The sequence below is a fragment of the Periplaneta americana genome, chromosome 4, assembly GCF_040183065.1.
Source record: "Periplaneta americana isolate PAMFEO1 chromosome 4, P.americana_PAMFEO1_priV1, whole genome shotgun sequence".
Lineage (NCBI taxonomy): Eukaryota > Metazoa > Arthropoda > Insecta > Blattodea > Blattidae > Periplaneta > Periplaneta americana.
The window spans coordinates 72,399,138-72,417,560 of NC_091120.1; the positions used below are offsets into that span (position 1 = coordinate 72,399,138).

The 18,423-nt window shown below is 36.0% G+C and overlaps 1 protein-coding gene across 4 annotated transcripts in view; it reads left to right on the forward strand.

Annotated features, from left to right (window-relative positions):
- LOC138697913 (uncharacterized) overlaps positions 1-14,248 on the forward strand; it is a 37,204-nt gene extending 22,956 nt beyond the window's left edge. For all 4 annotated transcript variants that reach the window (XM_069823507.1, XM_069823506.1, XM_069823508.1 and 1 more), the window contains exon 6: positions 1,929-14,248. In XM_069823507.1, coding sequence (XP_069679608.1) covers positions 1,929-2,134 — 206 coding nt within the window. In that variant the 3' untranslated portion in view covers positions 2,135-14,248. The remainder of the gene's footprint in view (positions 1-1,928) is intronic.
- Positions 14,249-18,423: the final 4,175 nt, after the last annotated feature.

Here is an 18,423-nt window from a genome sequence, read left to right on the forward strand (position 1 = left end):
TCTTGACTAGTAACATTGCCATCGTGTATAACTATAGATCGAGAACTTCTCGACCAGAAGGCATTGCTCACTACTGCCATCTAGCATGCATCTAGCGTAATATTTGTAATGTTGAGATGGTACAATAATACATTTGAAGACAGTTGTATTTTCGTAAGTCAATTAATATTTTATTGTATTGGAGTACTTCGTTACTTCTAATCTTTATATACTCGTACTTTCTTCTAATCGTGTAATAGTCAATTAAATCCCACTCGAGTTTCGATTTTCTCTAGATAAATCAAAACGTCTAGTGAGATTACTGTTGATAATTATGAAGACAATGGTAACCACGACAGAAATGTTTACGACAAAGAAAAACGTTTTATGTCTAAAAACAGTTAAGTGTCCAAGTAACCCCAAAACCGGGGCTATTTGGACACTTAATAATTTTTTCTGTTTAAGTTTGTGAAAGGTATTTTCCAATTTTTATACCAGCTATGTAATTTTGTATGCCAAGTAGGTGCAGTTTATATTTTTTAATCCCTCTAATATAAAAGTTCCATATTTTAGAACAAAGTGTGCTAAAATGATGTCCAAGTAGCCCCACTTTAAGGTAAATGTTATAAATTTATTCTTCTGTACGTGCACGAATATTTTTAAGGTCTCTTCCCTTGAAGGATAAAACGTAAATATTGCCGGCAGAGGAGGAGAGAAATATAAAATTGCTACTGAACCAATGGCAGTGGTCTCATTCCACGTTTATCTAGACGTTTGGCGGTCTGAAGCGTTTTACTCCCGCCCAACTTCAAGACAAGCGTATAATGAGACCCCTGCCATTGGTTCAATAGCAATTATAGTTTCCTCCTCCTCTAGCGGCAATGTTTACATCTTCTGTCAGACATTACGGAACGAAGTATAGGCTACATATCAATTTTAAGCTTTTCAATCTTTAGATGAGGTAACTGTTATCAGTTATTTCCTAGTTATTCATTTAATAATAGCCTAATATATTCTAGAACAACTGATTGGTCCACACCTGTGGAGTAACGGTCAGCGCGTATGGCCGCGAAACCAGGTATCCCGGGTTCGAATCCCGGTCGGGGCAAATTATCTGGTTGAGGTTTTTTCCGGGGTTTTCCCTCAACCCAATACGAGCAAATGCTGGGTAACTTTCGGTGCTGGACCCCGGATTCATTTCACCGGTATTATCACCTTCATTTCATTCAGACGCTAAATAACCTAGATGTTGATACAGCGTCGTAAAATAACCCAATAAAATAAAAATAAAATAAACAACTGATTCAATATTATATGCATTGTAAGAATGGAACGAGCTATTAAATTCTATTATCCTATGCTTAAAACGTTTATCTGCTAAGATATTAACGTTTTTTCTTCTACTTATGTCAACAGTTGTTTTCACAAGTTATACTTATTAAACACAAAAACAGGTCCCGCCTTACGAACGAAACATAGCACAGTTGAGAATTGCTGTGTGTAACATTCAGCCGGATTTTGTTTCCTTTCCAGAAAGATGCACAAAAAATAATTGAAGGTTTTGTTTCAGTCATTAAGTTAATATATTTGTGTGTTTGAAAAAGTGGTTTTCTTATATTTTTAAGTAATCTTACAAATGAGGTTCGTTTTTTTCCTTATTAAATTATTCATGAATTAATATAGAACGATTTGCTTCCTTGCAATAAAAATATTGAGATTAATGAATATATTGCTTGATTATAAATATAGCACATTCTACCTAGAGACAGACAGGAAATGAGCTATGGAATGTTCAGTTCAGCATGTGCACGAACCACCACTGGTTGTAGTTACCTCTCCCTCGTCTCCGTACTTCTTAGGCTGTCTCTCGTGTGTAATCTAATCACAGCCGTTCGCATTTTGATCACCGCTGCAGTCTAGTCGAATGATGAGGTTCTCTCGTGTTCCAGTGTTGTTTGCCTACCTCTGGGCTGCGGTATATACATACTATCGCACGCTCACGGAAGACATGCTGCCACCCAAAGACACTCAGCTGCAGCAACTACAGTATACTAAGTCCGAAGAAGAGGAGGCCATACTCAACCCAGAAGAGATACAGAAGGCTTACTCGCAGATAGAGTACAACATCCAGCAGAACCAGCCGCACGCCGTGTAGTCTGAGTTCAATTATTATTTATATTATGATATTTGTTTGTGATTTACCTCAATGGTAGCGTTTGTGGCTACCAAGCCTGTGGACAGGAATTTAATTCCGGTAAGAATGTGTTCTGTGTTGCCTTAAGCAGTATCGTCGATCCGCCGCCATTCGTGGTAAGTAGAGTCAGCGGATAAGTTGTAGAAATAGACATTATTGCTATTAATACTTTAATTTATTCTCATGCAATGTATGAAAGTGGAATTTGAGTTACGAAAGGAGTAATGTTAACTAATGATTCAAGAGTTGTTGGGATTAAACACTTTCTATTACCGATTAAATACAGCATGAAGTTCCGAAGGATAGTCCACGTGTCATTTTAAACTAAGCAACAGATTGCAAGTAGACTGTATACTCAACATGATCATCGCTCCGTATGCGAACAATACGGCATAATACTAGCTATCAAAGCAGGTAAAGAGGACTTAAAAAGACTAAAAACTGGAACGACCAAAAAATTAGTTCCATTAAATATGCATTTACTCCTTTTTCTGAATCAAAAATGTAAAGTTGTCATATATGCCCTTTAAATGGCATGCATATTTTGAGGCATGGCAGACTAAAAGCACCAAAAATAAAATTTATGTTCATCGCTGTTTTTCTCAAAAAGACATTTTGCAATCTTCAATGTACCCTTCCTCAGAAAACACAAATCCAATTTGATTCAAACTTTGCACTGATGCACCAAGTAACGAACAATCGTACTGATATGCAGTCTTAGGAAGTTCGTACCAAAATATTACTTTCAAGTTGAATACATCCAGGCATATACGTCTACTGAACTACAGACGTGTGCAAATTATTAGACTCAGCACCACATTTTTTACATTTTCATAATTATCATGAATTACTATCCACAAAATAATTCTGTAGGATTCTATGCGACTGAATCAGTGTAAAAAAGTCCTAGAAACCCAAATTTTTCCACAAATGAGGGATTGGTTCCCTGATGGTGAATGTGTCTTCATGCAGGATGGAGACCCTGTCACAAAGCCAGATCAGTAACTAATTTTCCGGCTGAAAATAATGACGACGTCCTTCCGTGGCCAGGTAACAGGCCAGACGCAAATCCAATTGAAAATCTTTGTTCTATCATAAAGAGAAAACTAAAAAAGAACGACGATTACCACCAAGGTGGACCTCATAGAAAACACTTATCCAAATATGGCACAGGGATAAAAACATCAAAAAACAATGTGAAAATCTCATGAACAGCATGCCAAACAGCATCAAATTGATGATAAAGAACAAAGGGTTTCATATTAAATATGAATTGTTGCAAACAGTGTGTAATAAATGAGTTTTGTAGAATAAATGTTACTTGAATCATACATAATCATAGTTTCAGTCTATTAATTTGCACACGTCTGTAGCATTCACAGTATACCTCAAAATCTTTATGAATTAAATGAATGACTTAAGTCACTACGTTACAATAACACACATAAATAAAAAAGCAATTACGTACTACCGTTCGTATGAAGTTGTGCAGTTTAATGAGCGGATTTCAAAGTGTCAGACGATAAATCCTCCAATCGCAAGAAGTTGAAAGCTATACAAAAAATTGCTGGTAACCACATTAACAAATGCAGAAACATTTCAGCGTAAATTGTGTAATGTAGAAATTTAATCTATAAAGCGAATGGTAGTTCAGGAACACTGTGCTATGAAAAAACACGCGGAATACCTCTCTTTGCATGAGGAATGCAGCAATGAAGAGAAATCGTCTTCTTCAAAACCTATAGTAGCGACGCTGTTATTTCCGGCGTGACTCCGCCTCTTTGCTTACGTCTTAGAAAGTGAAGGCTCTATAAAGTCTAGGTAGATAGTATCGTTCGCCATTTTTGTTCTTTCGTTGCCGAGCTACCGGACGAGGGATCTACTTGCCACACCGTTAAACATTATCATATCATAGCTCCTATGATATTAAATCAAACGCACTGTAATTCAGCAAACAATTGAGCGGCAAATAACGTCCTCGTGTGCTTTCTGCGAACGCCAACGAAGGAGCCAAAATGGCGGACGATTATATTAAGTATTTATCGAGCCTTCTTTATCTTCATCAGCGAATCTCAAGACGCACACGTTTAAATGTAGCCGACGTACAATGTGATTGGCTGCCGGAAATAAGAGCGACGGGACTATAAGTCAAGTATATGTACACTTAGCGGCAAAAAGAATGGGCCGACTCTTGGTCGATAGAAATGCTAAGTTCTATCGCGCGGTTCACTCGTGTAAACGTAACCCAGTGCAAGGCATTGCTATGGTGTCTCTTCATTGAAAGTCATCCGTCTAAAATGTAATAAACCTTACGAGCAGTGTGTGGCCCAGTGGTAAGAAGTCTGACGTCCGTGCCAGAGGTTGTGAGTTCACCTCCTGGTACGGTAAAATTATTTTTTTTTAATTTTAACTTTTACTTAATTTACAGTATTAGTTTAAATGTGAAATGGCATTTGTTAACAAACTTCGTTATACCTGCCTTGTAAAATTATTATTGCCCATCATCTGTGGGCTATTAATAGGTGAGACCTGGCCTGTATAAACAAAAATACTTGTTTCACATCATAAAAAAACGGACGCATATCAAACACAAATAGATAATTAAATTAACAAAAACAAACAATTTGTTAATATATTAACAAAAAAAAGACTGTGGTGGGGACTAGCATCTCGTCCACAAACCACCTGCGTCAACATCTGCCCTCATTATGCGCGGCATGGAGTTCACAAGATTATGAAACAGGTCAAATTCTTGGCCATCTTCTCCCTTGCATCTAGAACTCTGTCCACAATTCCTCAGGTGTCCGAACGGGTGGTTGTTCTGGCCAATTAGAGCGTAGGATCCTTTTGACTGCAGCCCACAAATTTTGAAACGGATTCATATCTGGTGAATTTGGAGGCCAGTCGACTGGGTCGACATCATGCCTCCTCGTAAACCATCTTTGAATCCGGTTGGCGGTGTGTATCGGATGATTATCCTGCTGGAAGAAAAGTGTTCCTACTGGATATCGTTTTCGGGCGGAAAGGATCATTACATTTGCCAAAATGTGCTCGTAGACTTCTGCCGTAAACAGACCGTGGATGCGTTCCAGAAGTCCTGCCCCATCGTATGACATCCACTCCCAACACGCGACCATCACGCGAAGCGTATCGGTGGTCATTCATACAATAAACTAGGGCAGTACTATCATTGCTATTGGAGACAATTACCTCGTCGGAGAAGATGACATTCCCCCAATCAAAGTCCTGTCGGAGAGTAGCATACACAGAATCTTCCTGGAGACAATTACCTGGTCGGAGAAAATGACATTTCTCCAATCGAAGTTCTGTCGGAACCAGGGCAATGAGTTATTGTTTCTGTGCCATCTTCAAGCGTAATGACGAGACAGAACGTTATATTAACATAAAGTAGTATTGCTTGAAAGAGAGAGGGAGGTTTATTATTTATTAGAGTTTTGGAATATTCTAAGATACTGTATATCGCCACATAATTATAGCTTTGCGAGACACATATGATGGCAAATTTGTAATAATAAAAAAAAAAGAAGATTGGGAGAGATTCGAACCTTGAGCTACTAGTACTAACGTGTTCAATATACCAATGCCGTAACAACTTACGCTACTGTAACTGTTTACAGTATATTAGTTCGGCATAATACATGGTTTTCCTGTTCATATTCGCTCCGGTCGATTTTGTATTTATCAATTTTATTATTATTTCACTCTTCAAGGGCCCTGATGTGTCTAGAATCAACCAACCATTCGATTTTATTACATATTTTAGCCTCTTAAACAAAATACAGCAAATTTAAATGGTTTAATTATGTGTTACCTAGTGAACTATGGTGTTGACGAGACGAGCATGCGCAATGTATGTCTCTGGAACTTAGAAATTGTCGGCCGGCCCATTCTTTTTGCCGCTAAGTGTACATAAGCTTAATTCTTATTCGATATAATGTATAATGTTGGTATGATGCAATATCCCTTAAAACTTGGGTTTCCAATAACAATTATTCTCCTGCAGTACATAAATCTGGAAATGACTGAAGCCATGAGATATGTGGAAGAATAATATTGTTCAAGTATATTTATACCAGTGGTACTCAATAGAAATTAGGGGAAAGTCAAAAATTAGAAATAGTAATTTTCCGAGAGCCGCAATATGTTTCACAATATATGCTGCACGGATTAAAAAAGTTATTTGGCCTATTATTATTATTATTATTATTATATTATTATTTCAATATAAAGTAATATAACTAACACTAGTCTACACATTACTGGCATTTTGAAGTCGGAGAGCGAACTCTGCTACTCTTCTACAAAATCATAACAATACTAGCACGTTGATTTGTCGTTTTATTTCACTTGTACTTCGTTTTGAATTTGGAAATTTAGAAACTAAAGTGTCATATAAAGCTAGAAGGCATCCCTTAACAATATCCGCATTTCTAAATGTATTAATTTCTGCTACATGGAATGATACTTTTGTTGTCAATACGTTTTTAGGTACAGTGGAATACATTACTTTCTGTTTAGATATTACGGATATTTTTAACATTTCCAGTCTTTCTATCTTTGATTGAAAATATTTTGGATACTCGCTATCAAGGTTTGAATGCACGCTATTGTAATGTAGGCTATATTAAGATAGAACCGTTTATAACCCATCATTACATCGAGACATAATAAGTCCATGAGACAGGACAATACCTTTTTTTTTTTTAGAAAAAATATGTGTTGTTTTTGTTGAACATCTTTACTGGCAATAATGATGCAGGGTAACCAAAGTTTTCTCCAATGGCATATTATTACAGGAATTTAAAAAAATGTTCCTCAGGATGTTCAAGAGCCGCAAAAAATGTCTTTGAGAGCCCGTACGCCGCGTAATGAGTACCACTGATATATCAATCCGCAGAAGTCCCAATAGGCATTAAAGCAAAATATATGAAGCGTCCTTGAAAAGAATGTTATGGGTTAAATATAATATGTCACATTCGAGATGCGCTATTAGATTCACAAAGCTTTTGTTCATTTTATCATATAGTAAGAAATACTGTACCATATTTCAGATTTGCTCGTCACATCTTGTGACTTCAGGCAAGCGTTTTCCGCATACACATAATTTTTCTGAACATAGGAGTATTTATTTTGACTATTACACTTTTACTACGTCATACTACTTTTGACCAACAAAACGGTACGAAAGGATGTCTTTCAACCAATCATTGCTGCTTATCGCACAATTTTATCACTTCTCTAGCATTTGTTTGTTTTTATCACTTCCCTAGCATTTGTTTGTTTTTAATCACTTCCCTAGCATTTGTTTCTTTGTTCGCCAACATTTCAAACTGCAAATTCTTTGCTGTAACATAAAACATCCCTTGCGATCGTCATTTGTTTCCCGCATATATAGTCGACTGAAAATGGTGGCTTCGTTCAAACGTTTTGGTGAAGGGAACATTAATGAAATAGAATTTTAGTAAGTCAATTAATATCTATTTTATTGTATTAGAGTACTTTATTTCTTCTAATCGTTATATACTTTCTTCTAATCGTGTAATAGTCAATTAAATCCCACTCGAGTTTTGATTTTCCCTAGATAAATCAAAACCTCTGGTGAGATTACTGTTGATAAAATGACAATTTACGTAATTAAGTATTGTAACAAGTCTAGAAAGAACCGGAATATCCGGAGAAAACCGCTGTTGTCTGGACCACGGTCTTGCTCAACACAAGTTACAAATTCAGGGCGGATTGATCGGGATTTCAACTCACACCCCCTGGCTCATACATACAGTACGCTAGCACTGAGCCACCGTGGTGGTAAGAACATGTTTTTAGAGGTGAGATCGAGAGAGAAATTTTCAGCTCAATCTACTAAACATCTTCTGTTAACGTCTGATGCCATACTTTTTTTTACTGTTTTCTAATCTAAAACAAACCCAATACTTTCTGTAGTATGTATAGTAGTGACAAAAAAAAAACGGACCGACCCTTATAGCTGATTTCAGAGCCTTGTTCACAGTGACAGCAAGATGGACTAGTAACTAAGACTTTCGTTGTTCGAATCCTGCCTGGGAAGGAAACATTTTTTGTTCCTTATTTAAATTTATTCCCAATACTTCTCGAGTGCAGCGATATTTTACTACTTAATTAACTTATTATTCCCAGAACATGAATTTTACCAGCTTATTTTCTAATGGTTTTCGAAATGGGCTACGTCAGCAGTCGAAATTACAACAATTTTAATAGATTACTCGCTATCTTGTGAATGCGGGCGTGGCATGCGCAGTGGCTCATTTCGGGGACTTTGATTATTCCGTCGGTCTAGTTTTTTTTGCCATTACTGTACAATCCTGTATCTACATCTTAGTCTTTCCAAAACAGTAGAATCAAGACTTTTTCATAAAATTTTCTTCCTTGCTCTGAACAACTCATTTTTTTCACAAAAATATCGTAATTCATATGAATTATTCCTGATCTTTATCCGGCATAACACACCACAGCTCACTATCAGCAAGACAGTGAATTAACTTGTTTTTCACAAGCACGTAAAGCACTGTCTGAACTCAGAGCGCACCCGGCTTAACAATACATCTATTTTTCTTATAAGAATAATAGAGCTAGTTTACAGAGATGCTTGCCGAAATAGACACCTACAGTAACATCCCAATGCTTTTTGTGCAACCGCCAGCCTTTAAATTCGTATACCATACTTTTGGATGAAGTCTGCTGACTTCGTAGAACCGCCAATGTCGTCATGTCTCTGTCAGAAGTGATATTTTGGAAGACTTCATTGCCTCTGATGCAGATGCGAGTCATCTAGAATTACCACTATTGGCATTTACCAGTTTTTGGAGAAACTGCAATCGATTCGGCGTCACGCAAACATAGAAGATACTCTATTTTTCGGAGTGATAATTAAAGAAAAATTGTGGAGAGATGACACGAAGAAAACGGGCGAACTCCAAGAAAAACCCTCGCGACCTTGGCTTCGTCAATCGCAAATACATAAAAAAAAATTATAATATCAAATATTTTGTTTTTATTTTCAGTCTATCACTTATCAAGTTATGGCAGCAGAAGTAGATTCTGTTACATCAATTACAATATATTAATATGCATCTTCAGGTGATGTAATTTACTAACAAACAAGTAAAATTGAACTAGGTGAAAAGATATAAAGATAAAAACACATATAAAACACAAGTAAAAATTTTAACCTTGCTTGCTCATTTTAAAAAGGGTAAATGGCGTCAAACATAGTATTAAATTAACATTCAGATAAAAACATTCCAGTAAATATGGTTGTAATTAGAAACAGTATATTTAAATAGCAAACAATGTGCCGAAGTTGTAGAATTAAAATGGTTTAAAATTATTTTAAACTGAAGGCTTGTTCATTTGTAATATAATGTTCAACATGTTGGAATTCTGAAGGAAGTAGATGTAAAATTATTCTCAGTCTTTCGCCGCAGTGAGAGGCATTAATATGGAAAGTGTGCAGTAGAGCTTTCAGAAGTTGTAGCCTTCTCATCTTGGCTTTACATGGTAGACCAGTCTTTGGAGAAACTGCAATCGATTCGGCGTCACGCAAAAACAGAAGATACCCTATTTTTCTGAGAGTTAATTAAATGGAAATTGTGGAGAGTGTTGGTGGAATGACAAGAAGAAAACGGGAGAACTCCAAGAAAAACCCTCACGACCTTGGCTTCGTCTATCGCAAAAAAAAAAAAAAAAAAAAAAAAAAAAAAAAAAAAAAAAAAAAAAGTTGATATTTGTACTAGAGTTCGCGTTCGCCACAAGCCAGTGTTGTGTCAACTGAGCTACCAAGGCGGCTTATTATAATTATGCAAATGGTTCTATTACTTAACTTTAATACGCATGTTACACTGGCAGTATTACAACACCGGAAGGTTTTCTGCGTGTTTTGTGGGCGTATCACTGACTACTGTTGCAGGCACACGGCATGCTTGCAAGCTGTTCGTAGTTTAAAAATAACACTGTACTTACGTTTACAGGTAAAAAACGAGAGAAAAGAAAATGTGTTCTAAGCGTTGACAATAAGAGAATGTCTTAATCAGTCAGTAAAACTGACTTAGAAATAAAGATAATTATATTCAGGAATTTGTAACGACCCAAAAGAATAAAATAACTTACACTTTCACTTAAAAATGAGCGTAATTCAAAGGGAAGTCCTCTCTACATTTCATCACCAACAGAGAAGATACAATTGGAATTTCTCTTTCATTTCATTTAGTGTTCAGCTCAAGGGCAGGCCTTTCGCTGCAAAGCCAGCTTTCTCCAGTCTTTTCTATTTTCTGCCTACCTCTTTGTTTCCTCATATGATCCATATATCTTAATGTCGTCTATCATCTGATATCTTCTTCTAACCTGAACTCTCCTCCCGTTCACCATTCCTTCCAGTGCATCCTTCAATAGGCAGTTTCTTTTCAGCCAATGATCCAACTAATTCCTTTTCCTCTTCCTGATCAGTTTCAGCATCATTCCTTCTTCACCCACTCTTTCCAACACAGCTTCATTTCTTATTCTGTCAGTCCACTTCGCACGTTCCATTCTTCTCCATATCCACATTTCAAATGCTTCTATTCGCTTCTCTTCACTTCGTCGTAATGTCCATGTTTCTACCCCATACAATGCCACACCCCATACAAAGCACTTCACTAGTCTCTTCCTTAGTTATTTTTCCGGAGGTCCGCAGAAGATGCTCCTTCTTCTATTAAAAACTTTCTTTGCCATTACTATCCTCCTTTTGACTTCCTGACAGCAGCTCATGTTGCTCCTTATAGTACAACCCAAGTACTTGAAGCAGTCCACTTGCTCTACTGCCTCATTTAGAATAAGATACATAATTTGCGTATCGCATTCCCAGTAAAATACTGTTGTATGTCGAAAATCACATATTACTTTCGTAAATTATATCAAACGCTGGTTTACTAGTTAGAGGTATGGAATTCTGCTAATAAAATAGTAAATTATCAAAGATTTAAGTACCTAATTATTAAAATATTTATACAGCAGTATTTTACAAGGAAACAGCTTATCTTTACAAATCACAATTTTCGATTTACGCCATTATTTTACTGGGAGTGCCATACGGAACTTCAAGTTTACGCAGACATGTTTGAATTTACACTTATTGAAGTCATACATTTCTCCAAACATTGTGCCACATGGCTAACATTGCACTTTTCTTGAAAGATGAAAGAGTATGTTAGGCACTTCCGATTTCTAGGACTACAGCTTCATATCAGAAGTTTAGGTAGTGTATGAGGAGAATCGCTTGTAAAAAGTACGATGGAACTGATGTTTATTTGCTTCAGTTTCGCAGGCTCATAAACGTCGAACGACACCTAAAACCTGCGAATGGTTGCAAAACGTTTCAGAAATTCAATTTTCAAACGTGGTTTCACTACCTAAAATCGTCAACATTGATACTTAATCTCCATAAGTATTTTTAATTGACTAATTATCTCATATGTCCATCATATTTACTTATAAGAATCAAGATATTTCTACGGAAAAGAGTAGAGAAGTAAAAATTAATATGTCAATTAAGATAGCTTGACTTTTACAATATAAGAGTATTATAATCTTTCTTATGCCATTTTATGATCTCGCTTTCTTCTTTAAATATGTTCGTATGCTTGAATATCACTGAGATAAAAATTGGTATGTAAATATATAGGCAATATAATATATTATATACAGGATACTTCCGGGTTAGTGTTACTAGCTTTCAGTGATGATGGGGAAGGGTACATGTATAAATTTGAGATAAGGAACACTGGTCCGGAAATGACGGAGTCGAAAGTTACAGGCAAAAATAGTTGTGTGGAAATAGAATAATTTTATTCCTCTGTACACCTTATTTATGTGTATCTGTACACCTTACACATACTGTATTCATCTGACGTTGTTTACGTTGTCTGCTTACAGTATTCCATTCAGTGCGGTGTCTGAGGGATGGGGACAGGAAACTACACTAAAGCAATGCAGATAGCGTAATGTGTAACGGACATGGTCAAACAGCAGTGTATGTGTGCAAGTTGCAGTGTCCAATCAATCAGTCCTAGTGAAACGGAGGAATACACGAGAGCGGAATAAGCAGACCTGATTTTCGAATACGGATGAGCCAATGGGAACAGTAGACAAGCTCACAGATTGTATCGGGTCAACTACCCACGTAGGAGACAACCGGCCCTTACCATCTTTCCACGACTGTTCCAAAGGTTAAGGGAAGGAGGGCACGTGGTACCAAATTACAATTCCGTTTCCACACAAGTATTTTTGCTTATAACTTTCGACTCAGTCATTTCCGGACCATGGTTCCTTATCTCAAATTGATACATGTGCCCTTCCCCATCATCCCTGAAAGTTTGTAACACCAGCCCGGAAACGCCCTGTATATGCACGTAAACGTATTTTGATAGCCATGGTGATACCGAATGCAGAAATGTGAAGGGTCACCATTATTTATAGTAGCAATGATGACAATAAATATAGAGACCTGTATCATATATAACTCATTTTACACTTCCAAAAGAGAATGATCGTTTTTCGAAACATCACTTTGTAACTATCAACAAATTCTCATACTCTATAGAATTTACCGTAAATCTACTGTATATTTAAGCTCTTTCGAGGTAACATAAGATGAATACGTGGTGGAACTCTATTGACGTCCTGTTGCCATGACGCCTGACCTCATTCCAAGGTAACTCGGGAAATTACATTGACAATAGACAAACACACATTCCCAAAGTGGGTCGAACTCACGACTGTAGCTTTCACGTAGCGTTCCGTAATAGATTAAAAGGCAAAAAATGTAGTTGCATTAAAGAATTATGTAAGTTGGATAATTGTAATTAATAAATAAAAGCTTGTCAAGTTTTAACAATCTCATCATTCTTGGTGGTTTAATAGTTGCTACCTTCGTCATTATTTCCGAAGTTCGCGGATTAAAATACGATCCGAGGCGAGGAATTAATAGGCAACACAAAGATCAATCAATAGATTTCCGGACTGCCCTGAATGTAGGCAACACACTGGACATAGGAAACGGAGAAGTTATCTAGAACCTGAGAAACGCCTGGAATCTATACTAATGCATCACTTGAAAAGCAGAGAAAAAGACTAGCCATAAGTGGTATAGGAGAGAGTCCAGGAAAAATCGCAATAGGTTCTTGACATGTTTGCACAAAATCATATGTAGAAGCTCAGTTCTCAAAGACAATCTGACGCTGATGACGCTGTTTGATAGACAGATTTAACAGGCAGAGAAGCAATGATCTTCAGTAACACGTGCATGGTTAACAGTAAAATAAACACAAGTGCAGTTCGGAAATATATTGTTAGCACTGCCTTCGGAAGGGAAGTACAGCCTCAATTCTCTGTCGAACACTTCCGATTTGTACTTTAAAACATCTAGGAGCTTCTGCCTGTTGTTTGTCCCCTCCCCAAAGTTAGGCACATATCTCCGGGAACGATGTCTCCATTGAGATTATAAAAATGCTCACAGACCGTCTTCTGAGACCACTGAGGTCTCAAGTAGACAAAGCAGACACTAAATGCAACATAAATGAAGTGGACACAACAAGCCAATAGGTTGCAGGGCATCCCGAGTTAATAAGCGAACGGATATTAGATAGAATACAAATGCATCACACTAATATGATCTGTATTGTTATCAGAAAACCGTTCTCCTCCTGGGGATGATTCAACATTGTGAATATGGAATCCAAATACGATTGAAGATCTCCCTGCAAAAACGAGGTTGTGAAAAACTACAAGAAACATTCTAAAAAATTCGAATTTTAACTGAGCTTCATTTCATTTTTCAGACTATGTCCTAGATACCTAGGAGTTTAATTATAATCAGAAATTTGAGGGGGATAAAATAAAAACAAATAATACAGCTACCCCCTTTTTGCAATAAAATTGGATATAATTAATCCACGTTTCGCACTGAACACACAATTACTCTGTCAATATCAACACAAGACATAGCTTATATGCACACACACACACACACACACACACACACACACACACACACACACACACACACACACACATACATACATGTTGAACTGTAAGTTATATCATTAATTACTGGAGGTTATTCTTTGACATATTTCAAACAAAAAAAGTTTAATACAATTTTCTTCGTTTCTTTTTTCCTTTTCCGAGATAAATATTATTTTCTATGAAATATTTCGCAGCATGTTTTGCGAAAGCCATTAATTTAATCCCAAATATGCTCGGTAGTTTTAAGAGAGCAGTGTATTATGATAATAAATTATTAAACAAATTTTAGTTTTGTCTTTAAAAGTGTAGAAATCTGATCTGAACAAAAATAACATTGTAAAATTGTTTTGCAGAACGGAAATTTACATTTGTTCGAATAAAATATATACTCATTTAAAGGACAAGATTAAAATTCTTTGAATAATTTATTATCATAATACACTGCTGTCTTAAAATGATTGGGTATATTGGGAATTAAATGAATGGCTTTCCTAAAATACGTTAATTTGAAAACCTACCGGTATGTTTACTTTAACTTTTTTGCTTCTCTTCGTTTTTACTTTTCATCCCTAAATTTTTTATCATCACTTCTGAAACACCCTTTATAGATGAACATTAATTCCAAAATTTCAAGTTAGCAGAAAAATAAAACAAATTAGGTGTTTCTACTTTGACTAATTTGAACGCCGGCTCTTATTTGACTTTTACGAGAATGATTGAAGACCTGTAACCTTGAACCACATTTTCCCGATCTTTGTATTTTGTAATAGTTTGAACTCTTAATGCACTGTTGGACAACCTAACAATAATTTGTGTCCTGTCCATGATTTTCATCCCTCTTTGGTCTATCTATCGTCACTTTTTTTTAGGTAAGGGATGTAAGATAATCACCGAACAAAAAAGTTAAATTTACTATCCTTTATGAACTACACAACTATTACTGATATCTCAGAAACACAGGCAATATTAATGCAATAAACTTAAATATCCTCACATAGCATGAGTATCATGAGAAAAATAGATAATAAATTTCATCCCATATACTGAAATGGGCTGTGCAAATAAAAAAAGAAGGCATAATACTTAATTCTATTTCAAATTATAAAGTATTGCCATAAAGAAAGTATGACTTTGAAGAAAACAGAAGCATGATTTTAGTGACTAACAGACGGAAAGAAAAAAATTTATTTTATGTGTTTACTTTTAATTACGAATGTTTGAATGGAACTATTTTGTATTTTGTTCGTATTTATTTAATTTATATATAAATTACTAAATATATGTGTAAAACAAAAATGATGAAAATACTGAATATAATAAATACTGTGTAATGGAAGTATTTTGTAAAGAGAACTTACTGTAAAATAAAACTATGCTCGTTATATGTAATAGGATACTGTATCACGTAATCATTGCTTGTGTAGGTCTACATGCATTGAGGTCTAGGTTAACAATATAAGAGTAAATAATAAATGTACTGTTACTTCATTTTATGATAATATTGTACATTGACTTTAAGAGTTGGAGCTATTATTGTTGCCTTATGTGATGTTTACAATAAAATATTTTATGCTACTGTTACCTTTGCCTTTTCAAGCAATCCTGTCTATAGTGACGCACAATTCAAGTACTTAAAAATTCTGAGAGTGAATTATTTTTACAGGAAAGGAAATAATTTTGTCCGGATGGAATTTCTTAATCTAAAAGTCACAAGTGGTGGAAGTCTATGCGTACACAGAGTATACTTAACCGCAGATGACTGCTACAAAGCAGAATACTAAAAAAAATTTCAGTTCCTTTATTTTACCAATCATTCTCCTTCATTTTTTGTCTCATCATTTTTATTCTTACTCTTCTATTTTGTTACTGTTTAAGGGCACTGTTATCTGTGCGAAGAGTTATTGTTCACATGATGTAAGTCTTCCTTTTCAGTAACATCCGATCAATATTCCCGTAGAGTTTCAGCAGCAATTTGGCATGGATAATACATACAAGATTAATTCAAAATCCTGATTCAGAGAAACACAGAGGCTTCTGCCAGTCATCACTGCTTCAGTCATCAATGAAGGAAATAGGAATTTTAAACCATAATAATTTTTCTGAAAGTAAAATATTTTGGATTCAAGTATCATTAAACTAGGTAATTCGTTATGTCCTGAAACCAAATGCAAGTGTGCGCCGTAGTTTACAGTAAGAACCTTATGGTGGGGGTATACTATTCTAGATAGTTGGAAAATTCTGTTATTTTATCATTATTCGAAATACTACTAAACATTTCACAGAAAGCATCTTCATCTTCATCTTTATCTGAGGACAAGGAAAATATTTTTAACCAAAGTGAAATGTCATTGTTCCCATCGTCGTAAAGCTTTTTTTCTATTTTTCAACATAATTTAACAAATATGTCTATGTATATATTATTATTATTATTATTATTATTATGTACCGAAGAACATATGATATTTCCGTGCAGAAATTCTGCGTCATCATATGATGAAAGATGAATGGAACAGAGAAAAATTCTCTCCGGCACCGGGATTTGAACCCGGGTTTTCAGCTCTACGTGCTGACGCTCTATCCACTAAGCCACAACGGATTCCCATCCCGATGTCGGATTGTATCCTCTCAGTTTAAGTTCCACGTCTTGGGTTCCACCTCTGTGATATGCGAAAAATAATCACTTTGTGATTTAAGACGGCACTTACTCAGTCGGATCCCTGCCACTTAGTCACTCATAACAAGTGCACCTCTGTATGGACATTGTGCCATTGCCATACATATATAACGCAGTGCTTGAGGGTAGGCCACTAGAGGGAACCCAAGAGGGGGAACTTAAACTGAGAGGATTCAATCCGGCATCGGGATAGGAATCCGGTGTGGCTTAGTGGATAGAGCGTCAGCACGTAGAGCTGAAAACACGGGTTCAAATCCCGATGGCGGAAAGACTTTTTCTCTGTTTCAATCACCTTTCATCAAATACGTCTATGCCATGTCTGGCCTAAATGAAAATATCAGTCTTTTACTACTGCCTGAGTTAATATTTTTTTAATACAATGTCAGCTGCTAATTCGAAGTCGAAGAGAATCTGTTTTGGAGCAAAGTCCAGTCTGGAAGGAGCACACAGTTATTTTATAAAGTGTCACAACAACCACAATACGATTCAGAGTTTGAAGGTAAAATACAATATGCAACCTGTACGTAACGCCCCATATTGAACACGTGAATAGTTTATAACCAATAAAACATCTTTGGACATAGCCAAAAAATGTCATCCGCCAAAACTACTTCTGAGTTTTTACATAAAAACTTCAGGTTTATTTTACAAGCATAAACTAGGTACAATTTTATTTCATTTATCGTTGTTAAAATATTACATTTCCTAAGCTGCGTTAAAGCTTCGTCAATACGTGTGGGAATAGAGGATATCATTTTCTAGTCACATTCCTTAACCGAAATTTTTGCAGCCTGAGACCCAAAGCGCCAATTTTTTTTGGCGCTTATTGGTTGTCACTATTTTATGTAGTTTGGCGCTGTGTCCGATACCGGTGGATTGTTGCTATATGCTTAGAAGTGACAGATTTTTTTAAGGTCGCAAAAAGACGAAATATATCAAATCACGACGAGCAATATTTACAATTCACACCAATTACTTCACGTGACGTTGAGAGAAGTTTTTCTCTACATACGAGTAAACATTGTTCCGCGGAAAGAAGAAGATTCACTTTCGACACATTTTAAGAACATCTCATTATACATTGCTATACATGAGATGACAAAGATGAAGACACCAACTACCATTAAAGTGAATGCTCTTAACAAAACTGAATATTACATCATTTTAATCTCTGGAGGGTTCTTTTTTCAACTTTTCTGTAGGTTGTCTCCAGAAGTGCCAATAGTACAATTACAATTTTATTATAAGTACAATACTTACATCAGATATATTTCAGTTTAGATGTTCCGCAGTGTGCAAATTTTATGATTAATGTAACTATACTTCGTCTTCATACCTGAAACCTACGTTTGTTTACTACTTACAGTAATGCTAAGCAGGTTTCACAGTCAGTTAAATTGCATGGTTGATACTCAGGCAACTTCGCGTCCATGGTAGCAAATGTGATAATTTCTGGAGGTCCATCCACATCGCGTAATGTTTGAACACATTGCATGCGATAGAGGTAAAGTTTCATGTAACG